Raw genomic sequence first — 24,593 nt, forward strand, 5'->3', positions numbered from 1 at the left:
AGATATTTGTACTCGGGTCTTGGGTATTTATCTATCTACAGTATGTATTTGTGTAGATATATCAGCTGTCGCATACCCATATTACAGGCTCTGCCTAGCTTGGGGTCGGATGGCCGTGTGTGAGATGTCCCCATACATTATTATTGAACTTAACTGCCTCTGTGGTCTAGTGGTAGAAGCTACGCTTCATGGCCCAGAGGTCCCGGGTTCGATTCCCGGGTGGGACCATAAATTTGTGTTTCTAAATTGTGGTTATAAGTTTGGTTAGGACATAGAAGGCTGATCACCTGATGTCCGAAACAGTGAAACGATCCATGCTGCTGGATGGGCATGTAAAGCAGTCGGTCCTGCGCCTAGCTCTCTCCAGTCGTTCAATCCGTCCCATTGGGCTATGAGAGTGATGGAACAGAGAGTGCTCCTGTGTACTGCGCACACACTTGGGCACTATAATCTACTCCTGCGTAGATGGCTGATCTCAAATGTGATTGGCCGCCGTAGTCGGAATTCGGCTAGGAGGACATTATCATTATTGAACTTAGTTTCTCGTAAGCCAGAGTGACCCCCTTGTACCTAGTTTCTACTTTATTTAAACTTACTTAAGTGTATAATGGACTAAGTGAATTCGTGTTTAAGGATGCTGTTAGTAGAGCTTTGTTTTTGAGAGTACTTTAGTTATGGCTACACCGGTTAGTTAGTTTCCATTCATTCATAATGCTTGTATGTATGTACTGAAAAAACTTATTTACCTACTTTTTTATATACTGCGTTTCTAAACCCTTTCTTCATTGGATGGAGACCCGTGCTCCAGCAGTGAGGACGTGATGGGTCGTGATGACCGCGTTTATTTTGTTTTCACAACGAGTGAAATGGATTTTTGTTAGTCCTAAATGGCTGTTAGCAGGTAGGTACTTAAACTGACACCCTGAGCTGAAATTTTGCAAAATATACTTAGATACCTACCTAAAATTAATAGTATGTCAATTGTATTTAAACACGAGGAAATGACATATTATTTGCCTACCAAATAATTATCAACAATGATATTTCCTAGTGTTTACATCAAATCCCCAAAGGGCAACCAAAGATCGCGGGAAAATCTAGTACTCACATATTACAATATGGGGGCACGGCAATACCCCAAGTCCCACCAATTCGAGCAAAAACAGCCGTACCGTCCCTTTTTCGAAACAGTTCTGGCCAATTTTCAGGCCTTTTTTGACCCCCTATAACATTGTTGTGGAAAGAAACAGATGACTGCAAACTTTATTTACCTGATCCACCGGTTAACCAGCGCCATAGGCACCATCTTCAGCGTGAACCGTTGAGTCTCCGCGTACTGGATCATCTTGTAGGCCATCAGGAAGCCTCCCATCACGAAGAAAGGCGGCCTTATTGCCAAGAACCACTTTCTCCCAATCCTCCTTCTTTTTCATTCCCGCTACTCCTCCGAGGAGTCTGGGGCTGACACCAGGCGCGAGGCGCTTCCATCCTTCTCTGTCGGTGGCCTACAGTTTAGCTCTGGCCACAGTTTCCCTTTCTCTTGAGCCTCGCTGACTATGAACCGCTTCCAGTTATGAGCTTGGTCGGAAGAAATTGCTTCTTAGTAATAAGGCCTCCCATGTATACATAGGTACATCATTTTTAAGTCTGATTTCGAAACTGTGCCTTTAGTTTATAATGATGAAGTGTTAATAAATAAATACTTATTAATAAACTGTACCTGATCCACCGATTAACCAGAGCCATGGGCACCATCTTCAGCGTGAACCGATGCGTCTCCGCGTACTGGAACATCTTGTAGGCCATCAGGAAGCCTCCCATCACGAAGAAGATTTGGACTATGACGCGTGCGTTGAACAGGAGCGCTTTGAAGAAGTCGTCGTAGGACTGGGGAAGAGGAAAAGTCAAAGTCAAATGCTTATTCGTCGTAAAAATATAAAATTTTCTAATGAATGTATTTTTTACAAACTACTCTAGTTAAGCGCTTGTACACGAAACTTGTGCTTGTGTTGGGGTCCACCAACCCGCACTAGACCAGCGTGGTGGACTAAGCCTATACCATTCCTTCAATGGAAGGAGACCCGTGCCCCAGCAGTGGGGACGTGATGGGTCGGATGACAAGAAACTGAGTTGCGACGTCGCATCGCAAAAACCTGCGACAGTGTGCGACAGTAATCAAGCATTCGCCCTGAAAAACTGTTAAAATGACAGTCACCTGTCAGCAGCATAATGCAGCATGTGCTGTAGACAATAAGGTCATAGCATTGGTTTTCAGATGGACCTTAGAAGCGAATTCTTTGTTAAAAATTCGTCTTTTTAAGATTTACTGCAAAAACTATTTTTTTGCCTTGTAAGGTTCACTATTAGTATTTACGCCGTGAGGAATATGGATGGAAAGATAAGTACCTAATTAAATATTTTTTATTGTGTACCAAGGTAAGTACATAATGTACCAACCAACCAATGTTTAACTCGACTTTGAGAAATACCGTTCCCTTCATTAAAACATTTCGTTTCCTCCTAAAATTACAATACACACAAAAAAAAAACATTAAATTTACTTCCAAGACCATTTAAGAAAGACATATGTATAAAGCATAATATACGATTTGTAATTTTTAATCTAGGCATAATCTACATAGTTATTAGGTTATTACACAGAGGAAACATGAATCTAAGTTTTACCACATACAATTTATGCTCAGTTTTGTAACTAACTTAGTAACGCAAGCATTTTGAAAGGTGCTTAGAGAATCTGGCCTTAGTTTTGCCCTCAAAAAGGTGCTGGCTGATAAAATTTAATATTTAATTTAAAGGAAATGTTACAAACTGAAAAATGAAAATTAAGAAATTATAAATAATAGACAGGGTGACTAAAATCAATATCGAATAAAAAATAGCTTCATATTTTATAAACGGCTGACAGTCAGACAGGCGGACAAAAAAAATATATTATTATAAGGCTTCTCTGTGTTTAGCTATTGAGATACAGAACTCAAAAAAAGAGCCACTAGTCTGATTATATTAAAAACGAAAGCAAACAAACAACATCACAGAGGCCATCTATCTATCGAACTTATAATACCTATCCCCCTTTTTTATCGCCACGACAATCACAACTCATATTTTTGTATATAAAAATTTAAACCATCGTTGCCATTTTTCCCTTGCCGCTTAAAATTTTTGTGGTTTTTTAAACACAGTATAATGGTTGCATAATAATTGTTTTTGAGGCTTTGACATGCAAACAGGGCAACATGTACTCTGTCATTTGGAGGGAAACATTTTTGCGTACATTCTTTGTCACTTTGTATAATATCATTTAAAATTTTCAATGTGGGAACGCGAAAAAGTATATTAAACATTATGAAAATATCGTCACAAAACCAAAACTTAACCTACACAGTATGTACAATATGCAGGTTGTTGCAAAAGTGGTAAACTAAGCCGGAGCGGTGGTAGCTCAGTCGGGTAAACGCCCGCTTCTCAATCAAGAGATGCGGGTTCGAATCCCGGCGCTGACATGTACCAATGAGTTCTTTTAACTTAAGTACAATGTATACCATCGCTCTTACGGTGAAGGAAAACATCGTGAGGAAACCTGAATATCTAGATCTAGCACATCTAGATATGTGAACCCACCAACCCGCAGTGGACCAGCGTGGTGGGAAATGGTCCAAGCTTAGGAAGGCAGTTTAGACCTTGGGGATATGCACAAAGGTTCCACTCGAGAGAGCCAGGTGCAGGTACTTACACCCCCACAGAGAATAGAATAGAATAGAATAAATAGCCGTCGGTGATTCAGGTCAATCACCCCCTCATCCATCAATCATTTGGGAATTCAGGACATAAAATGTACCGTGACAACATGTTTTTATGGGAAAGCGAAATAGATTTTTGAAAAATTTCTAATGTGAAAACTAACGTTGAACTGAATGATCCGCTTTGTTTAACATCCTAACTAATCCTAACTAATATTATAAATGCGAAAGTAACTGTGTCTGTCTGTCTGTCTGTCTGTCTGTTACTCTTTCACGCCAAAACTACTGAACGGATTTGAATGAAATTTGGTATACATATGGTGTAGACCATGAGAAAGAACATACGCTACTTTTTATCCCGGAATTCCAACGGGAAACTTTTTAAGGCGAAGCGAAGCTCGCGGGATCAGCTAGTCCTGTATAAATCCCTCGGCACACCCTGGGTTTGACAACTGATCTGACTGGCTAATCCTTTCACCACGGTGTCAAAGGTTAGTTCAGCTGTATTTTTTGTCAGCGACACGCTAAAAAGAAGACGTAGATATGACCGGGGTAGCACCACTTTAGCTTTCAGATTTTAAAGACCTATTCTGTATTATCGGCCAGTTTTGCAACACCCTGTATACAGTGGCAATCAAATAGCGCAATCTGATTTTGCGGTCAGCAATTTTAAACGTTTCAAAACCTACGTTGTAATATTGTGATTCCGTGTAGCTAGTCAGTGCAAATTTAATTTATATGCAGTATATAGCGGTAACATGCGAACTAATGTTTAATCTGTGCTATAACGATATTTTGTTAGAGCGGTTAAAATTATAGTCAATTTATTATAAATGAATCCTTCCCCACTGTTCCCTATTCCACTATTCAAATCTCTAGTATACAGGTTGTTGCAAAAAAAAATACCAAAATGGGGTGACTCTGAACTAATTTTGTTGTACAAGTCATAATAGTTCGCAAAAAAAAAGTTCTCCATTGTAAAAAATTACGTGAAAAAAATTTCTATGTGAAAGAAAATAATATTTTTTATGTGAATTTTCAAAACTTGTAGAACAAAAGTTGATCGTAATAACCCCCTTTCGGCTTAGTATATCTTTTTGCAACACCCTGTACAGTTTCATGGACGGACGTGAAATATGACTGTGTATTGTTTTCCTATTTTCGTATTCATATTGGTTATCTACTGTAGAATTACTTGTGAATGGAATTGGGATTTATGCGATTTATACGTATTGAAGATTTTGCAGCGTACAATTAAATAGTTTGCATACAATGTAGTGATGAGAGAAAATCTAATAGGAACTTATGGGACACCCTGTATAAGTTCATTGATCTTAATTCATTATGTCGTTTCGGTATTACAAACTAAAAATATTAATATTGTGTTTTTTTTATTGGGTTCATTTTGTGTTCGCATTTTGTAAGAGGACTTTGTCATTGCCCGTGAATTATACATTCAATGAGAGAAAACAATAAATAAAACATAAACATTACAATTTTTACGAGGCCTACAGCCTTATTATAAACCTTATAGAGTTATATTTGACCGCGGCACGGTCAATCCATTCTCTATTGAGCAACAAAATTGGCCTTCCTTTTGCCGTAACATAGCTACCACGTTTTGATAAATAAAGATAATTTTATTCCATTTTTTTTGTCTTTGTGGCTTTATCATAATTATTTGGCTTATCATCTTTCTTAACCAAATTATGTAATTAGTTACTGATTAAGTTTTTTGTAAAATCGGATCGCGGTTATTAGTAATGTTGTAGGACTTTTGGTTTTTTGATCCGTGGTTAACTCAACCATTGGTCAAAAATCATAACTAACTATTGGTTATCAACGAAATTCATGCATCTGGCATATTCATAACTTATGTTGTACCTAACTTGATGTCTCTATTAGTGAAACCCGAAGGAAAATTAAGATAATAGTAAAAATTACCCATGAGTGCCCTTGAAGTAAAGGTTCCTCAAGGTCAAAGTCTCAAAGTGCTAAAACAGCAACTTTAATCGTAAACTCTTTTTATTATGAGCACACAAAATATATAAACATATTAATTTCGCAAAATTATTACTCATGTTAACTCAATAAGGTTTTTATTCGCGTGAAGACTAGTGACATAATAAAATTGAACGAGAAAAGTGAGGTGCGGCCACCAAAACGTATAAAAAAAAACCCGGTCACTGGAACAGTATAGCGGAGTGTGGTACAAGGTTATCAGTTTTTTTATACGTAACTACATAATTTGAGAGTGCAAAAAGATATCCCGTAATAATATTATGTGTGTGCTTAACTGATTAGTATACAGTGTGTTGCAAATTTGGTATAGTAGGGTGAGAGGGGGTGACAATGACATCACAATTTTAACAAACGACTTTTTGAATATTTTTTTTACAAAAAAACATATTACTCTCTATAACAAAAAGTCCGTGATCTGCAAAATATTATCTACTAAATTACGGTCTGAAATCGCTCATAGCGATTTTTTCAAGACATCCTATTCTACAATAAAACATTTCTTACTGGTACGTTTTCTATTCCTAAAGTTGAAATTCGAAAAAAAGTAAGATTCGTGTAAATATACCTACCTAATTTGTTTGTATTAGGTATATTTACACGAATCTTACTTAAATATTTGCAATACTTTGGCCGTTGGCTCACTTGTTAATGTTATATCGACCATGAAGCGCATAGTTCATTGAACTGCTTCGCCTCGGTCCTAACTCCTACTATACATGACTTTTACCGTAGATTAACAATATTACGAACAAGATGGAGTGTGCGGTATCAGTGCAAAATAAATGTCTTGAAATCCCACTTCCACGCAGCTCTTATTTTTAATTGGTCCGGTTAGAAGATTTGTGACTTTATTCATTGGTACAAAAAAAAAAAAAAACACGCACTCACGCCTTGTACTAATGTACTCCCTTGCGGGGTAGGCAGAGGTGCATTGCTGCACCCACTTTTCGCCAGAGTGTATGTTAGTCCCAATGTAATAGTGGGCGGGCCTATTGCCATTTTACGGGCACATCCAAGACCCGAGAACAAATATCTGTGTTTAAACAAATATCTGCCCCAGCCGGGAATCGAACCCGGGACCATCGGCTCAGTAGTCAGGGTCACTAACCACTACCTACGCCATTCGGTCGTCGTTTTTTGAATTACAATTACTTTTATTCCAACAAATTGTGTAAGCACATATTATAAGTAGTATTAATAAGTATGTAACTTATTTTGGTAAGATCTTGTAGCCTGTCTCAAGAGAACAATCTTCTTAACTACTTCAGTCTCCAGGGATGTAAAGTCAGTCTCGAATAGTTCATTCAACTCCATTGAAACTTTATTTAATTCCTGCTGTCTATTTTATTTCAAATTCTTTCCTGTATGTTTTTTTAACTCTGTTTTAATAACCTAACCAACGTAAAATTTTGTATCGACATTCTGCTGAACTGATTTTCATGAATCATGGCTAGGAGCACTCGGGATAACATCACTTACGACCCGAACGTTCGTTTCAGCCGTTTGAGAGCTAAAGCTACCATAGACATGGATCTAATACGGGGAAATAATATAAAAAAAAATGTAGACCCAAATATGTATCATTTACAGTGCCACAAACTTATCTGTTCCGGTGACAGCTGACGTAAATGTGTAATATTTCTTCATTCTATTAGATTTTATGTTTGCCAGTAGTGGTAATTCGCTCTTTTGGTTTCAATAAACCCATCTAATCTATATCAATATGTAATTCATTAGTAAATAATGAGATATGCATCAATTTAGTTCGCTCGCTGTCACCGGAACAGATAAGTTTGTCGCACTGTACATTTAACAGACAGTTGTGTATTATATCGACGGTGGAAAGGCAAAATGGTTTAAGCGCCATGACATAAAATGTTCACCAGAGCGATTTAAAGTTTGAAATTTTCGAAAAAAAATCATATCTCTGTAATTATTCTAGCTATGGCTTTGAAAATTAAAATACGTTAAATTGAAATAGTTTTCTATGTTATTCTGTATATAAAATGAATGTACATATTCTATTTACTGAAATAAGGGACATAAGACATAGGCATCTGAAATCTCAGTCAGGTAAAATTGGCTTAAACACCAAGGAGATTTAACCATCACACCAGCATAATGTTTTATAATAATTTATGTTACTTTAAACATTCCATAAGAATGAATTAACCGCCAGACTAAGGCAATTTATATCTAAGATGAATGACTTAAAGAATAAATGAACTTATAATTGGACCTCAGAACTCGAGAACGGTTGAACCGATTTTGGTCTAGAAACATTTGTGGAAGTCCAGGGAAGGTATAAAAGGTAAGAAGGGTAGGGTAGGGTAGGGTAGGGTAGGGTAGGGTAGGGTAGGGTAGGGTAGGGTAGGGTAGGGTAGGGTAGGGTAGGGTAGGGTAGGGTAGGGTAGGGTAGGGTAGGGTAAGAAGCGGTACCTGCGGGCCAGCTAGATTGAAAACAAAAAATTCATAATATCTCACCAAGTCGAGCAAAGAAGCGGCATGGCCGTACCTTTTCTCGAAGCATTATTTTATTATAAACTTTATTAACATATTGTTCACCGCGAAATCACTTTGAGATTGAGATCCAAGTGATCAGCAGGTTTACTTATTCATTAATTAATAATCATAATCCAACCGACATTTCTTCGTCCGTCTCTATGCCACCATTCTGTCACCGCCTTTGTCCACCTTCCGTCCTGCCTTCGAGCCAAGTTTCCTGCCGACTCCCATTTCAGTTCCGTGACCTGCATACCGACGTCGAAGACTTTTGCCTTTTGGTGATTTACCACGCTGGGAATACGGTCTGTAAGCGAAATTCTTAACATGGATCGCTCCATAGCTCTCTGTGCAACTCTGATTCGGTGCACAGTTTCCTTGGTCAGCGTCCATGTATCGGCACCGTATGTTAGTGTGGGCAAGACACATAAGCAATTATCAATCCATAAGCAGCGTCGCTCGCTTTAAACTATCTGTCAGATTCATACAAGATACGCTAGATTTGATAAGCAAGCGACGATGCTTTAGGATTGTTAATGGCTAAGTTTTAGTGGTGGTAACCCCAAAGGACTATCACAATGTGAGTTGGGTCTCACCCGACAGCCGGACCGAGAACCAAATCGACCGACGATTAGTCGAAAATGGAGACACTTCTGGATGTTAGGAATAAGAGGGTTGCTGATGTCAATAGTGATCACCACTTAGTCGATGGAAAAATGTGCTTGAAGATAGCGGGAGTTTAGGAGCAGGCCACAAGATCTGCCAAAGGTGTCGTGTAAATAAGCTGCAGGACCCACAAGTTAGAAGAAAACTTAGTATCCAGATCGGCAACAACTGGCATCAAAGACGTGTTGTTAAAAATTAGCGAAGAAATAATAAGGCACAAGGAACACTTACAGAATGAATGGATGTCTAAAGAAACATGGGATATGATCAACCATCAAGGAAGACTTAACGTCGAACTAGACGACCATTCTAAAGAAGCACTTGCGTACGAGTATTTTCTTTGTGAACTTAATATCAAACGAAATTTATAAAAGGACAAACGCTGCTAGGGGTAACCCTATATCCAGCGATGGTCTCATCGGCTGCCATAGGAAACATGAAGGATCTATACAAAGCATCTTGAAGAACATTGCAACAAAACCCAGGATATCTCCTTGTTACTATGAAAGATTGACTTTCAAGATGGTATGGCCACATTGCCGAAGTTTTTAATGATCCTAACCACCACCTGGGGAGTTGGATGCAGATGCAAATATACCAGGAGCATCTTGTATCTTGATGCATAATCGTAATCATTATGATTAATAAAATCGGCAGGTCTTACAGGCTAGTCAGAGGCCTTCGGGTGGCTTGAAAACGTCTGACAGTTGGGTAGCCCACTTACCCGAAAACTCTCTCAGCACAAGATTGCTTGTGTTGGGGCCCAATAACCCGCGCTAGGCCAACGTGGTAGACTAGGCCTAAACCATTCCTTCATTGGAAGGAGACCCGTGCCGGTGGAGTGGGGACGTAATGGTTCGTGATGAGATTTATGACTATCCTGCATCTTGACAGAAATTTAAATATCCAACCCCCGAATAAGACGAATTGATACGGACCATACGATCGCTGAAGAGTGGCAAAGTACCAGGGAACGATGGATTTCCTACGGTGGCATAAAAAGCAGGATAGATGGAATATACCAGATATTGCACTCTTCAGCGATGGAGGATGATGAAGTGAAGTTAGAGAAAAGTTAATTTAATTCATGTCCAACTTTTTCCTATAAGGTTTGCTTTTCGTTGAAATACTTTATTCTGAAAATTATGGGATACAAACAGGTCGTGGTACTCGTGGTCACTGGTCTTCTATTTCGTATAATTACCTAACAATTATCAAAATCGGTTAAGTTGATCCAGAGATTTGCGCTTGGGAACACATTTTCGGTTAGATTTTTATATAGATAAGAAATCCTGTTTCTGACTAGATTTCGATATAAATTATTTATGAATAAGTTTATTTATGATATATAATTATTATTTTGTATAAAAAGTAATGTCATGTTAATACAATACAAATATTTTACATTAAGAACCATATTGTCATAGAAAAAATATTTTATAAAAAATAAATATTTGGTTGGATCCTTTTAGAGAAACGTTAAAATTCCCTACTTGCATAGAAACAGCAATTTAGGCGAAAGGATCCAAGTGCATATTTATAACTCAATAAATATTAATTATAGCAACACTATTTTTTAGAACCTGTGTAAAGAGTAATATAATAGATATCATAATTTAATGTAGTTATCGGTGATATAATCAAAAAATATTTACAGTTTTATACTGGCGAACGAATCTGAGTTTGTACCTACGTAATTACGCTGCGCACGCGGCGCCAACTGTCGCATAGACGCACGTCCTCTCCCAATGAACGTCCCGGCGGGGTGCTGAAGCGACACCTTTCCAACCGGTCCTATTTATATTATTGGCGTTTTCACACAATATCCTTCTGGATATAACAGCTTAAACACCATAGACCGCTTCATTGCGATTCTTTTGAATTATTTTATATCACTTATATCAATTATCTACAAATCGCAAAAAGCTGCTTAAGTGCCAATTGTACCACTAAACAGATTTAGGTAAAGTTGTATTAACTGCCAAACGCCGCGAGTAAGGCTGACTGGTAAAATGGTTTAAGTGCCAGTATGGCTTCAAATTACAAAATTGTAAAATGTATTAAGTGATTTTATGTTATTTTTGACCAGAAGGCATTTTGTTTTATATCAATTACGCAATCAGGTAGGTCGCTTAAGTAACTAATGATACAAATTCACATTAGTTCAAAATGAATTAAGTCACAATGTTTTACTGTTTTAGTGAGGGTACAATGTTTTATATAACTTTAGTTTTGATCAAGTATGTTTGAACATACAAATGACTAAAAAAGTGGCTCTTAATACAAGAAAAAAGTATTAAGATTTCCAAAATCACCGTTGTCTTAAGCGCCAAAAAGTGCTCAGATCGAAACGAGACCCGCACCATTCGAAAGAGAAAAATCAGGCGATTCCAACGGTATATATAACTCATATTCGCCAAAAGTGGCGGATAATACATTTTGCCTTTCCACCGTCGATATGTAGTTGCTATAGGTATTGAAATAATCTAATACCACTCCTTGCTAGACTAAACGCGGAGTTGTAGCGTGTTATAGCAAATTGGCTGCCGTATTGCACATTTAGTTGAGAAATAGTTTCCTTGCTAGCTTCATATACTGGGAGTTGGGAAGAAGTTTGCATTCCAGTGCTGCCTGCGTATTACTTGATTAAACAGTTTATTATAGCGAGCGAGCGTTGTATGTAGACGTTAGTTCTTGGGAAGCACACACATATAATTAAGTACTCTACATAGAGGTAAGTATATCCTGGATCAGAAGCATCGTGAACATAATTATTGTACATTTGTATACAGCGTGTGCTAAAGTACATAGTAAGTATAGTAAGCCGAAAATAGGTGACTCGGAAGGTCATTCTGAAAACCTAAAAAAAAAGACTCTTAAGGTAAGGGTGGTCCATCCTATAGATCGGTATCGTACGAATCGGACCAAACGGGTTTTCAAAATATAATAATTGGAGAAACTGGAGAAGAAGTGGGCGCACTTGTGCGAATTTCTGTACAAAGAATACTGAATGCGATGCGTCCGTTGCGTACGATTCCGAAAGGTTACCGCTTACCTTTAATGTTACATGGTTCTTGGTGTAGGTACTCACATGTTCGATAAACTCGGGGTTGGCGGTGTAGCCGTACCCTATGAAGATCATCGAGTGAAGCCCCAGGATCATCACCATAGTGTAGAATCTGCCGAGAGAAACAATGAAAAAACATTAGCGGTCATTATGAACCACTTTTGTTCAAAGATTTAAAAAAATACGCGAAAAGAAAATGCTTCTCCACATAGAACAGAAACAATTTAGGTCACGTGACTATAAACACACACACTCACGCCTTGTACTAATGTACTCCCTTGCGGGGTAGGCAGAGGTGCATTGCTGCACCCACTTTTCGCCAGAGTGTTTTGTTAGTCCCAATGTAATAGGGGGCGGGCCTATTGCCATTTTACGGGCACACCCAAGACCCGAGAACAAATATCTGTGTTTAAACAAATATCTGCCCCAGCCGGGAATCGAACCCAGGACCTTCGGCTCAGTAGTCAGGGTCACTAACCACTACGCTATTCGGTCACGTGACTATTTAAATTTATTTCACGAATTTCCAAAATTCGTAGAACAAAAGTTGATTGCCTTTACTGGTATCAGTTTGCGTAAGTTTGAGCGTTGTGCGTATGTTTTGATAGTTTAAGTATACGCAAATATGTGCGTTTTTGTTAATCACTATTGTTAATCATTATTGTTAATCAATATTATCATTAATCACACTCTAAGGGCTGATTTTTCTATTCTAAGAGATGGAGAACCGTTGTGTCTGCCCTTTGCCCCACGGGGGGGTCATAGGACGCCAAGAAGAAGAAGAAGGGCTGATTTTTCAATAGTCAGATAAAAGATATCTGTGGAATAATTCTGATGCTGTCACATCTGAATGTTTGTATTAGACAGTGACAGCAACAGTTTTATTATTCAGATAACATTTATCTGACCATTGAAAAATCAGCCCTAAAACAATACGTCAAATCTTTCAGATAAAACCTACTGTACTGAGTCATTATCACTCATTTTATTAGTACCTCTGTATAACTGTAATAGAATTTCGTCAGTTTATCAGAAAACGTATAAGGTATTAAAGTCTTTAGTTAATAACGTAAGCCCCTTTCACCATACTCTGTTAAATCACAACAAGGAATTAGTTCTTGACTTTTTGACACATCTGTCAAAAATTAAATATGGAGATGATTTATAAATAATAATTGATGACTAGAATGTAACAGGGATGTTAATAATCTAGCAGACTACGGTGAAACTAGGCATAAAGCTTATAATGTGGGTCATAATATATTTAGACCACTATTTGTAAAAACGTTATGGCATGACTAGTGCCGATGAAAACTAACCTCAAAGCCTGGAAGCACTTGAAGAGGCCTCCATCAGCTTTCCCGCCGTATTTCAAAGCCTTCCAGTTCTTCTGTACACAGAACGCCAACACGAATCCGTTACCTAAAACAAATAATTAGATCTGAATACCCATATATTTTTCTAAATGTTAAATATCTGACGACATCTTATACACAGCCATCTGATGCCTAACTAGGCAGAGCTTGTGATATGGGTGTCATACAGCTGATAAATATCTACACAAATAAATACATAGATAGATACATAGATAGTTCCGTCTCTCTCTCGACACGGGTGACATCGGCTCTTACTGTTATTTATCGAAAACGATACAAAATGTCGCAAAAACCGCTCGAAAACTTAGTACGTGAACTGCAAAAAACAGTGACATTGCTAATAAGCAAAGTGAGTTCTCTCGAAACTAAAATAAGTGAGCAAAATGCGCTATTAATTGCCCAATCAAAAATAATTAACAATATTAGTGAGTGCGGTAGTTGTGAATCCGTGTCCACCCCGCCTCCAGCCGCTGCAGCGCCCGCGCTTAAACTTGTACGGCAAGCGCGTTTAAAAGCAGCTACAGCGCTTAAAGCTGGAAGCAGTCAGCGGAGATCATCGCCGAGTACTCGCCAGGCGGGAGCTGAGTCATCCACGACGCGGGCCGAGAGCGGCCGAGAATCAACGAGCGCTTCCCCCACCACGCCCGCAGCCCCGGCCGTGCGCTCGCCGGCCAATTATGCGGCCGCGGCCAGCAAACCAGCGGAAGATGACTCAAGTAAACAAATACGAAAGACGACGGTGACGACTAACCAGAATGATAATGACGGTGGCTCTTGGGTAGTGGTTAACAATACCAAACGCAAAAAAAAGCCACAAACCATCATTGTCGGTTCGGGATGTGAGGATAATGAACTCCAAACAGTCGAAACTATAAAATATTTACAGGCTTGGTCGTTCCGACCCGAGACAACGGAGGATAATGTTAGGCACTTTCTGAATAAAGTCGCCAAATCAGACGACTATTTTATTGAAAAACGCGTTCTAAAAACAGACAGACATGCATCTTTTGTAATTGGCATTCCCGAGAGCCTGTATACGAACTTCAAATCGCCCACTGTATGGCCCCCGCGCGTCAAGCTAACGGACTGGTTTCAAAGACGTCCCCGCGGCTCGCAAGAGCGGCAGCGGGGCGACTCCAGACGAAGTGACGAATGCCCCACACCGCCATCCACCGCCGCGCCGGCCCGAAAATAGGAATGTTTCGTCGTTAACTACTACTCCTGGAACATCATCAGCGAGTGTCCCTAGTCCTTCCGAGATGACACTTCGAATTTGGTACCAAAACATCCGAAAACTGGATAATAAAATTGCAAGAATCGAATATTTATTGCAAACAATGTATGATTGTGAGATACTATTGTTATCAGAACACTGGATGAAAGAATGTGAAATTGATAAGATCAATATTTTTAACTTTAACTTAGTTTCTAGTTACTGTCGGCCTACCCGTGAACATGGTGGTGTTTGTATCTATGTTAATAAGCGTATGAATGTAATAGATAGGTCAGACATTCGAAAATTCTCTGTAGAAATGCACTGCGAAATAACAGCAATCGAGTGCGTCGACATAGATTTAATAATAATGTGTGTTTATCGTTCTTGCACAGAGGGCGACTATGATATTTTTGTGTCTCAGCTGAGGCTAGCGCTGGACTCATTAGTTCATGAATCATGCAATATCCTCGTAATGGGTGATTTTAACGTAGACCTACTCGTACCGTCCGCGCGTAAGCGTGAATTACTTGGACTTATATCTGAGTTCAACCTGAGTTCCCGGGTGCGGTTCCCGACGCGCGTGCAGGGCGGCTCCAGTACGTGCCTGGACCACGCCTACACTGACCTGGACGCCGCCAGGACCGACGCCTCCGCAGCACACTCGGACCTCTCGGACCATAAAGGTATTTATTTTAAAATAAAATATTTAAAAAAATTTTGCAATGTTAGACACATCAAAAAACGTATTTTAACTGACGCTAATATTAATAAATTTCTGGATAACTTACCATACTTAGATCTCTCACGGTTTGATAATATAAATCTAAACATCTTCATAGATGAAATCATTCAGCTTTTTCACAATTATTGTCCAATAAAAAAAGTCCCTGAATCGTATAAACATTTCTCGTGGAAAACAGAAAATATTTTAAATACGTTTAACATCTTGCAGATGTTGCAAATGTATAAGGACCACTATACTACAAATCATGATATTAAAGAACTTTACATGGAGTATAAGTCTAAATTTAATAAAGAGGTGAGGGCGGCTCGTCGTGATTGCATAAACTCAACCATTGCTCACAGCTCCAACATATCACGGTCATTATGGACTGTCATAAAATCGGAGACATGCAAGGGTCCCGCTATGAATCCGTTGACAATATTACAGAAATGTGTATTAGGGCCGTCGGGCTCGGCGCGCTCACTGGCGTGCCGCCTCAACGAGTACTACATATCGGTGGTGCGCGACACGGCGCTGCGGCCGCGCCTGCCCGCCGCGCTGGCCCTGCTGCGCGCGCGCCGCCCCCCGGAGCCCTCCTCCATGTTCCTCGTGCCCTACACGGTGGACGAAATTCAGGCAACTATAAAACGAATTAAGAAAAAACCAACCAAAGATGCTTACGGATTTCCGTGTGACTTACTTTGCAGATTGCCCGATATAATATTAGAATGTCTTTGCAGACTTTTTAATGAGAGCGCAACCGATGGCATATACCCTTCGGCTCTCAAATTAATAAGAGTCGTCCCAGTCTGGAAGGGCAAGGGTAGCAAAACTGAGATGGGGCGGTACAGACCGATCGCACTCGTACCGGCCATCTCTAAAATATTTGAGACAGGCCTCTGCAGCAGGCTAATGGGCTTCCTGAACCGGAACAAGGCGCTCTGCTCGGAGCAGTACGCGTACTGCCCGGGGCGCTCCACCGTGTGCTGCGCGCGCCGCCTGCAGCGCGAGCTGCTCGCGCGCCTGGAGCGCCGCCCGCGCCGCCGCGTCGCCGCCGTGTTCGCCGACCTCTCGCGCGCGTTCGACCTGGTCGATCACTCCCTCATTATCGCGAAACTGGAACACTATGGCGTCCGTGGACAGGTACTGGACGTATTTAAATCCTTCTTAGCCAATAGAACACAGGTGACGGAGGTGGACGGTGAATCATCCGAGCCGCTATCGGTTGGTGACAGGTCGGTCCCGCAGGGCTCCAACGTAGGTAACACCCTCTTTGTCATCCTGATGAACGATCTGCCAGGAATCTCGGAACGCGCCACATTTCTGATGTACGCCGACGATATCTGTGCGATTGTAGATGGTAAGGATGACCTGGAGCTGACCACGAACCTGGAATCAGTCATTGACAGTCTCACTGGATGGTTTTCGGCAAATGGGATGCAGTTGAATTTGGAAAAAACCCAAGTACTGCGATTCTCCCTGCGTGGGCAGTCGTGCGGCGACGCGGCCGCGCCCGCGCTCGTGGTGGGCGGGGTGCCGCTGCCGGCCGCCGCCGCCGTGCGCTTCGTGGGCTTCACCGTCGACTCTGCGCTCCAGTGGGGCCAGCATATAGATGCCCTGTGCTCCAAACTCGGTAGTGCGTACTATGCCCTATCAAGGCTTTCCGCCACCTTAAGTAAAGAGCATATGGTGACTGCCTATTACGGCTATTTTCACTCTTTGCTTACTTATGGCATAGACCTATGGGGCGTGTCCGCAGACTGCAACAAACCATTTATACTGCAGAAGCGAGCAGTCCGCCGCGTGGCCGGGGCCCCCGCCGACGCGCCGGCGCGACCACTGTTCATCGGCATGCGCATCCTGACAGTGCCGTGCCTTTACATTTTAGAAGTCCTAAAATATGTAAAGCGCAACCCCAATGAGTTCCCAGACTTCACTTCAGGGGATCGCAGATTCGCCTCACGAAGACCTAACGACCTAAGGTCTACTGAATGCCGCTTATCTAAAACTGGAAAGTCATTGCATGTAATGGGTCCCCAGATTTTTAACAAACTTCCTGAAAATATAAAGGAAATCAGGAGAGTTACTAGCTTCCTCATTAGCGTGAAGAATCACCTATTAAAAAACGCGTACTACTCTGTGCAAGAATTCTTAGACTCATAAGTGATATCACTATGTGTGTTAAATAATAATATAATATACTTACCTAGTTACTTTTATGACTTTAAATAATTAATTAACATACTTACCTATTATTAGTGTGTCTACTAACCATGTGATTGACTATCTATTCATTCTTTAAACATAATTATTCGAAATTTATTAATACTATAATATGTGATAATTAATTAATTTAATCTCAATTCTAATGACGTGTAATGTTTATTTATCAATAAATGAATATGAATATGAATATGAATATGAATACATTTTAGCACCTAAAACCCGAGATTGGTAGTCTGTATTTAAACAAAAATATCTGCCCTAGCCGGGGATCGAAGTCGGGACCCTCGACATAGCAGTCAGGGACACTAACCACTTCACTATTCAGTCGTCTTGGTCGTCGATGATACTTGATATCGTACAACATCGTACCTTCTACAATATTGGAGACGGCGGCATTAACTAGCCTTTTCCGCTTTGGAGCAATTTGGTGCTATTATCACTGAAACTGTTTCATTGCTCGCAAGTGTAATACGTTTCAGACATGAAACTGTACCTTATTATCTTGTACCTTCTGTTTGTTGGCAGGTAGAAAATGCTTTTAGCATCAAGTAGGTACACATTGTATGTCATATTTGTGGAATAATGTATTAAATAAAATAAAACCTGCGATGAATGTCTTACACCTTACCTAGCTGAACTGAAACCTGCCCCAAACCATATTACCGGCAGTTGAAAAGTTTCTATTATAAACTCCGAAACCAAAGTTTAATTTATGTAGGTGGAGTATTTGAAATGCAAATTCGGAAGGTTTGTCACCTGGGAATATTCGATATGATGAAACCTTGCTTTTACGAGAAGTTTTCAAAATACACACATAAAATTTGAGATTTGCGAAACGTATTTTTGGGAAATCATTAATTGCAGTGCTTGAATATATAAACCGGTTTAGTCACATAAATATAATCAAATAAAATTGTAAATAAATCGATGTATGCCGTCTTAACCACGGAGTTAACACTGGGTTATAAAAGATAAAGTCAAAATTTTTATAATATTTTATTGTGTATATATACTACTTAATGAACTTTATTGAATTTAATCTTTTGAAAAAATACTTAAATAAATTTAATTACCTAGCTAGTATTCTATGTTTAGTGATCCACTTCATGATGATATCAATAACATTTGAATATAATACAGAATGAGTCTTTGTAGTTGCACGTCTGAAAGTAGGTCGCAAAGCTCTTTATTCTGTTTTTTCTACACTTTGGGATAAACATATGCACAATACTCGTACGTATAATAAAGTCTCGTAAAAATATTTTTTCCATGTGGAAATAGGTATATATATATATACCTATATGTATTTATTTCGTGATTACTAAAACCATTGCAAAAGTTGTTTCAAAGAAAGAAGAGCTCTGGGACTTAATTTCAGATATGCATCTAGGAAAGATTCACCCTGTATAGGTATTATTATTAATCATTCACATAGAGTCAGTTCATTGATTGAGTGTCTTTGGCATGCAAATTGTAGACCTAATGCCGAATAGAATACCTATGTTAATTGGCTTGGTTGAGTGAACAGTTATTTGATACAATATCAATCAAATTATGAATAAATGAATCTCTTAATGAAAACCTAACCTGGACAACTTTAAAAACCCCGAAATTCAACTCTAAAAGTTGCATAACTTTTGAACGTCTAAGCTGATTTTGATATAATATGACAAAGAACCCTCGGGGTAACACTACCTGTGACCCTAAAAATACAAAACAAAAATCGATCCTGTAGTTTGGAAGCTATGCTATCACAGACATATACACAGACAGGGCTTAATAAATGAACTCACCTTCCCCTTTCTCCGGCGGTCACTCCCTTTCCCGTTAGTATACCAGTGGAAACTTGTAAAAGGCCTTTTACTGCTCATTCTATTGTTATACCTTCAAATTGTGCTGTAAGTTTTCCTTAAATAAAATAAATAAATACCTACTCTTTTTGCAAACCCCTGTATAGCTAGTAACATCATAACGTATACATGTGGTCCTGTGTACCTGTTCTGCGCACTTGGGCACTATTTACTCTCACGCAGATGGCTGTTCCCATAGGTACTGGCAACTGTGGCCGAAATTCTTTGAGTGTTTATTATAGCTATACATATAGTAGGTATAGAAATAAACCCACCTTCTCCTTTCTCCGGCGGCCATAAGAAGTACCAGGCGGAACACGCCAAGTAGACTAGAAACAGCCCGAGCAACACAATCCCGATGCTGATTTCTGTAGCGTCGATGGGAGACACCCAGTTGCCGCTACACGGGCTCGTTGTCGATGTAGATAAATGGCATTATATCGCGATTAGGTATAAATACGGCGCTGTGATTAGTAGATCGCGCATTAAACCAACCCTAGTGTTTGAATTCGTCAAAGAAAAACACAGTTTCTTAAAGGAAACGTTTTTCAGGATGAACGCCCATTTTGGCTTACTCTTTAACGAAGTCCTGAAACCTAGTGTATGCATGAAGCAAACACCCTACAGTCAAGTCGTCGTCGTCCGCATAGGCTACTTTTCATCCCGGAATTCACACTGGAAATCGTTAAAAGCGAAGCGGAGCGGTTAGCTAGTAACATCATAATATTAACATATGAGGTCCTGTGTATATGAACGTACCTTCTCCTTTTCCGGCGGCCACAAGAAGTACCAAGCTGAACACGCCAGGTTGATTAAAAGCGATTAGCTAGTAACATTAATATATGCTGAGGTCCTGTGTATATGAACGTACCTTCTCCTTTCTCCGGCGGCCACAGGAAGTACCAGGCTGAACACGCCAGGTTGACTAGAAACAGCACCAGTAACACAATGCCGATGCTGATGTCCGTCGCGTCGATGGGAGACACCCAGTTGCCTTGCTCAGGAGTCTTGCAGTACCGGACTTCAAGGGAGTCTACCTGTTGGTGAAGTGAAGGCAGATGTTTAGAAGGGTTGTGAGAATAGCTACTAACAGAGCGCCTATCTCAGCTTTTACATTGTCTAGGCTTGCTGGCTTTCTGGCTTGAGCTTAGGTGGCTTAATAGCTAGTCACCCCATAGGTATTTCACGCATAATGGCCCACCTTAGAGGCTAAATACGGGAAATCAGCTCGCCATGATAGAGAGATAGATCCAGGCTTGCTGCTCAAATTTTTGCGGTAGCTAGGCTGGCTGACCTGAAGAGGAGGACCTGAGGGATACATATCCCCCTAATTTCAGCTCAGAGGTTTTCAATTTCAGAACAAAGGATCCACTCGAGAGACACGGGTACAGGAGATTCGGCATCCTCAGAATAGTTTCTTGCAGTCTGGGGTAAAGAAACCTAATCCTATCTAGAAATTTAGAACAGAAATACACACAGATTTTAAATAGCTTACTGCAGCTACTGTACCACCAACACATAAGCAACACAAAAAAAGCAGCATCACTTATGCGTAAAACAACATATACGATACTAGCTGTGTCAGATTGGCAGATAAGCAATGCTGGTTAAGGATTTTAATTTCAAATGTGGAACATGGTGGTACGTTAGCAGCACCAATGCTATAACCAATTACTACAATTTTACTATCAATTCTATAATTAAATTTCAATTTCTAGGGTTCTCAATTTAGAACTCAGACTTAAATCTTGTCATGATCTAAACACCTACAGCTATTTTCAGTTTGAATTCAGTGTTTATTTCCAGAAAGTTCTAGAGATTGCACTATCATCTCACGTAAACTTAAGGAATTGAACTTTCAAAAGGTGTCGCGTCTATTTTAAAAGCTTTCCAGACAATGTCTAGACATTTTCTTGCAAAAACTAAATTTGTATTTACAAAGAACGTAGCTATTTTATACCGGAAATAAAATTTAGCCATTAGGTATATTTAGGTAAGTATATTGGAAAAACCAGACTAAAATTTTATCAGTGATAGCTACATAATTATTATTAAGAAATTATCTGCTCTATCTTTCGCGCAATACGAATGTGATAACTGCATATTTGGTAATTTGTCACAATACTCTGACCTTGGCCTTACCTATAAGCCTATAAGACAGAATATGTCTGAATTGGCCGATATTGCACACATATTTACATACCTACATCTGATGTGTGTAAATATGTGTGCAATATCGGCCAATAGAGACATTCAATTTGGTAGGCAAAACGACATACTGAGGCCTAGTTTCAACGTACTCTGTTAGATCATTGTAATAACACCAATTTTATAATTGTAATAAGGGATTAGTTGTTGATTTTTGACTTTTTGGTGAAAATTTTAATTCAGAGGTAACTTACAATGTAACATGGGTGTTAATGATCTAGCAGACTATGATGAAACTAGGCCTAAATTGTTCAATTTGATATCAAACACATTCTACGCATTCACACAGTGAAAACGCTGCTTTTCATGAATTGATCATCTATCGACGTATCAATATACAATGAGCGACTATTGGGAAACGTTTTACAAACTGTTAACGCTTCACAACGCTATTTAGCTATAATATATTGTAGCAGTTTAGCTGTCGACTATTATGCTAATTTGAACTCAATGTGCAGCGGTGCTAGCATGTAATTTAATTAATACCACATAAAGGAAAACACATTAAATGTAATAGAATAATGCTAGTACGTTTACAGCGCTAATGAAATCATTTTGGTTTGCAGGGTTTAATTCGAATTTTGTAGCCAAAGCGTAGTGTTCAAAGTGGATTCATAATCACAAAATATAGGCACATCCAAATTCCAAATATTTATCATTTCTAGCCAGATATTCAAGTTAAATGTACATAATACCTAGTCAATCGCCGATGACTCTGAATGTAACACGAGTCTTTTGTAAATCTTTTTAACCGACTTCAATGAATTTGTGGTAGAGTGGTTAGATTGTATTAAATGAGCACGTTTGTTTCCCTACAACGGTTTCTCTAGACCCTGGTTGCTTTAATTATACTAAAAGTATTTCCAACCACGCTCCAGCAATAATATAAATCAATGTTCTAGGTACTATTTAACACAATACTCAGGGATATGCTGAAAAACAGCGCTGTCACAAAACATGCCTCTGTTTACAGCAGCACATGCTAAGCATGGCACCATTTCCGTAGTTTCGTTTAATATTAGTGTTTTTTTTTACAACGTGGCAACTGCTACGACAATAAATTATTTATCTTTCTATCAGAACCCGTTCTCACCTGCAAGCCGTACCCTCGATGAATGCTCTGGTTGAAGCAGTCCCTCAGAACACTGACAGTTTGAGGGTTCACATCAGCATGACTGGTGTTCAGGCCGCAGTGCTTGCTGCCGCAGACTCCACGGTGGAGCTTACTGTGACGGTAGTTCTTGTAGGTTAGCGATGAGAAGTTCTGTGGAAGAGGAGATGGAGGTTAAAATCTGGTGGTTTACTACCTCTGGTAGTGCTTAAACAGTATAGTATCGCCTTTCTGTCAAACATATAAGTATCCTTATCATTGGCCAATCATCATCCATCATTAACATCCAATCCACTTTCTCATACCATACCACTACTACCTTTCAAAAGCCTTTCTCTCACCTTGAAGAACACTCTCTCACCTCATGAAGGAAAACATTGTGAGGAAATCTGCTCGTCTAGATTCTTTATTTGCACCCTAAGTGCATTGTACTCATTCAAAACCAGCGGTACGGCTCGCGACCTACGAGTATCACGTGAGTACAAAATAAAGTACAGCGACAAACGGTGACTCGCGTGTCACCTCTGACTATCCCTTCGGGGATTACAGTCGTGCATAATATGTAGGTACTCTAAATACAAATACAAATCGTTTATTTGGTGCTAAGTAAAGGTTCACACAAATGCATCTTATCTCTCTCACCTTAATGAACTGGTACAGCGGAGTATCATCCTCCAGTAGTTCCATGTCCACGATGCAGTAGACGGCTCCAGGTTTCCTCATACAGAGGTCGAAGTCGTCCAGCTCCGACAGAGCCGGCATGGAGTAGTAGTCCAGCTCGGCTGGGAACTCATCTGGAAAGAGGAGTTTTGCTTAAAGGTTTATTTGTTTATTGGCCGCATGAATGCCTTGAAATCAGGCACAGTATAAATATACATATTATCATCAGGCGCGACATTGCGACTTAAAGACGAAAAATAATATACAATTAAGTGTGTTCATAGGTAAAATTAAAAACATAGGTTCAAGCAAACCGATAACCTCTTCCTTTTTTGTAGTCGGTTTAAAATGAATAACGTTTGTAGCCCTGAGCCACATCTCACCCCTTAGTTCCGAATTTTAAAAAGCTGTTTAGGCAAAGTTGTTCAGAATATATAGATTGATTCACCCCTTTCGGCATACTACATATAAATTTATATATTTTTTGCTTCAAACACACCGACACTGAGATTGCTAAACAAGGTTTTTATAAAAATATTTATAATTAATTTATTTGTAAACGTATTGCAGTATTAAATTGTGTTTTCGAGTCCTTTTTATTTCGAGAGCACGTGTGTATCTTATGTTAGTACTTAAATATAAAGTAATTGCAAGTTTAAAGTTTAAAACCCAGTCTACCTATATCGGTTGTTTGGTTGCTACCTACCTACTCGTATAAGCTAGCCCCTACAACACAGGAAATCCTAGTGTAGGGACTAGAAATAAGATGCATTTTGTGTGTAACTTTACTTTAGCACTAATTTTTTTTTTTTTTGTTAACGATTTGTCTTTGATTTTCTGTGTGACTAAAGTTAGTTTTCGGACTTTACGGTGGAATTTCATCAAACGCCTAAATAGTCGCATGTCAAAAGTGTCATCATCACGACCCATCACGTCCCCACTGCTGGGGCATGGGTCTCCTTCCAATGAAGGAAGGGTTGTAGGCCTAGGCCTCGTATGTCAAAAGTGTAGGGTCATTTTATCCAAGCGCTAAATGTATAATATTGTACATTTCCTTATGCCCTAATCAAAACCATTACGTACGTGTCATAATTATGTGTTTATTCTAACAACCTTCGAAGTTCCATCGACCCTTCTAGCACAGCATATTGCTAAACATCCTTTGCCTTCTATCATTAAACTTAAATATCTGGTATTACATAGC

General features: G+C 39.5%; 1 protein-coding gene across 1 annotated transcript in view; it reads right to left on the minus strand.

Annotated features, from left to right (window-relative positions):
• The window catches only part of LOC105385712 (O-acyltransferase like protein), a 54,599-nt gene that overhangs the window by 19,417 nt on the left and 10,589 nt on the right, over nt 1–24,593 (minus strand). The window contains exons 2-7 of the mRNA XM_038110912.2: nt 23,372–23,523; nt 22,712–22,882; nt 20,282–20,447; nt 13,338–13,440; nt 12,043–12,130; nt 1,721–1,887 (exon numbers count right to left, since the gene is read on the minus strand). Coding sequence (XP_037966840.2) covers nt 1,721–1,887; nt 12,043–12,130; nt 13,338–13,440; nt 20,282–20,447; nt 22,712–22,882; nt 23,372–23,523 — 847 coding nt within the window. The remainder of the gene's footprint in view (nt 1–1,720; nt 1,888–12,042; nt 12,131–13,337; nt 13,441–20,281; nt 20,448–22,711; nt 22,883–23,371; nt 23,524–24,593) is intronic.

The sequence above is a fragment of the Plutella xylostella genome, chromosome 28 (assembly GCF_932276165.1).
Source record: "Plutella xylostella chromosome 28, ilPluXylo3.1, whole genome shotgun sequence".
In the NCBI taxonomy this organism is placed as follows: domain Eukaryota; kingdom Metazoa; phylum Arthropoda; class Insecta; order Lepidoptera; family Plutellidae; genus Plutella; species Plutella xylostella.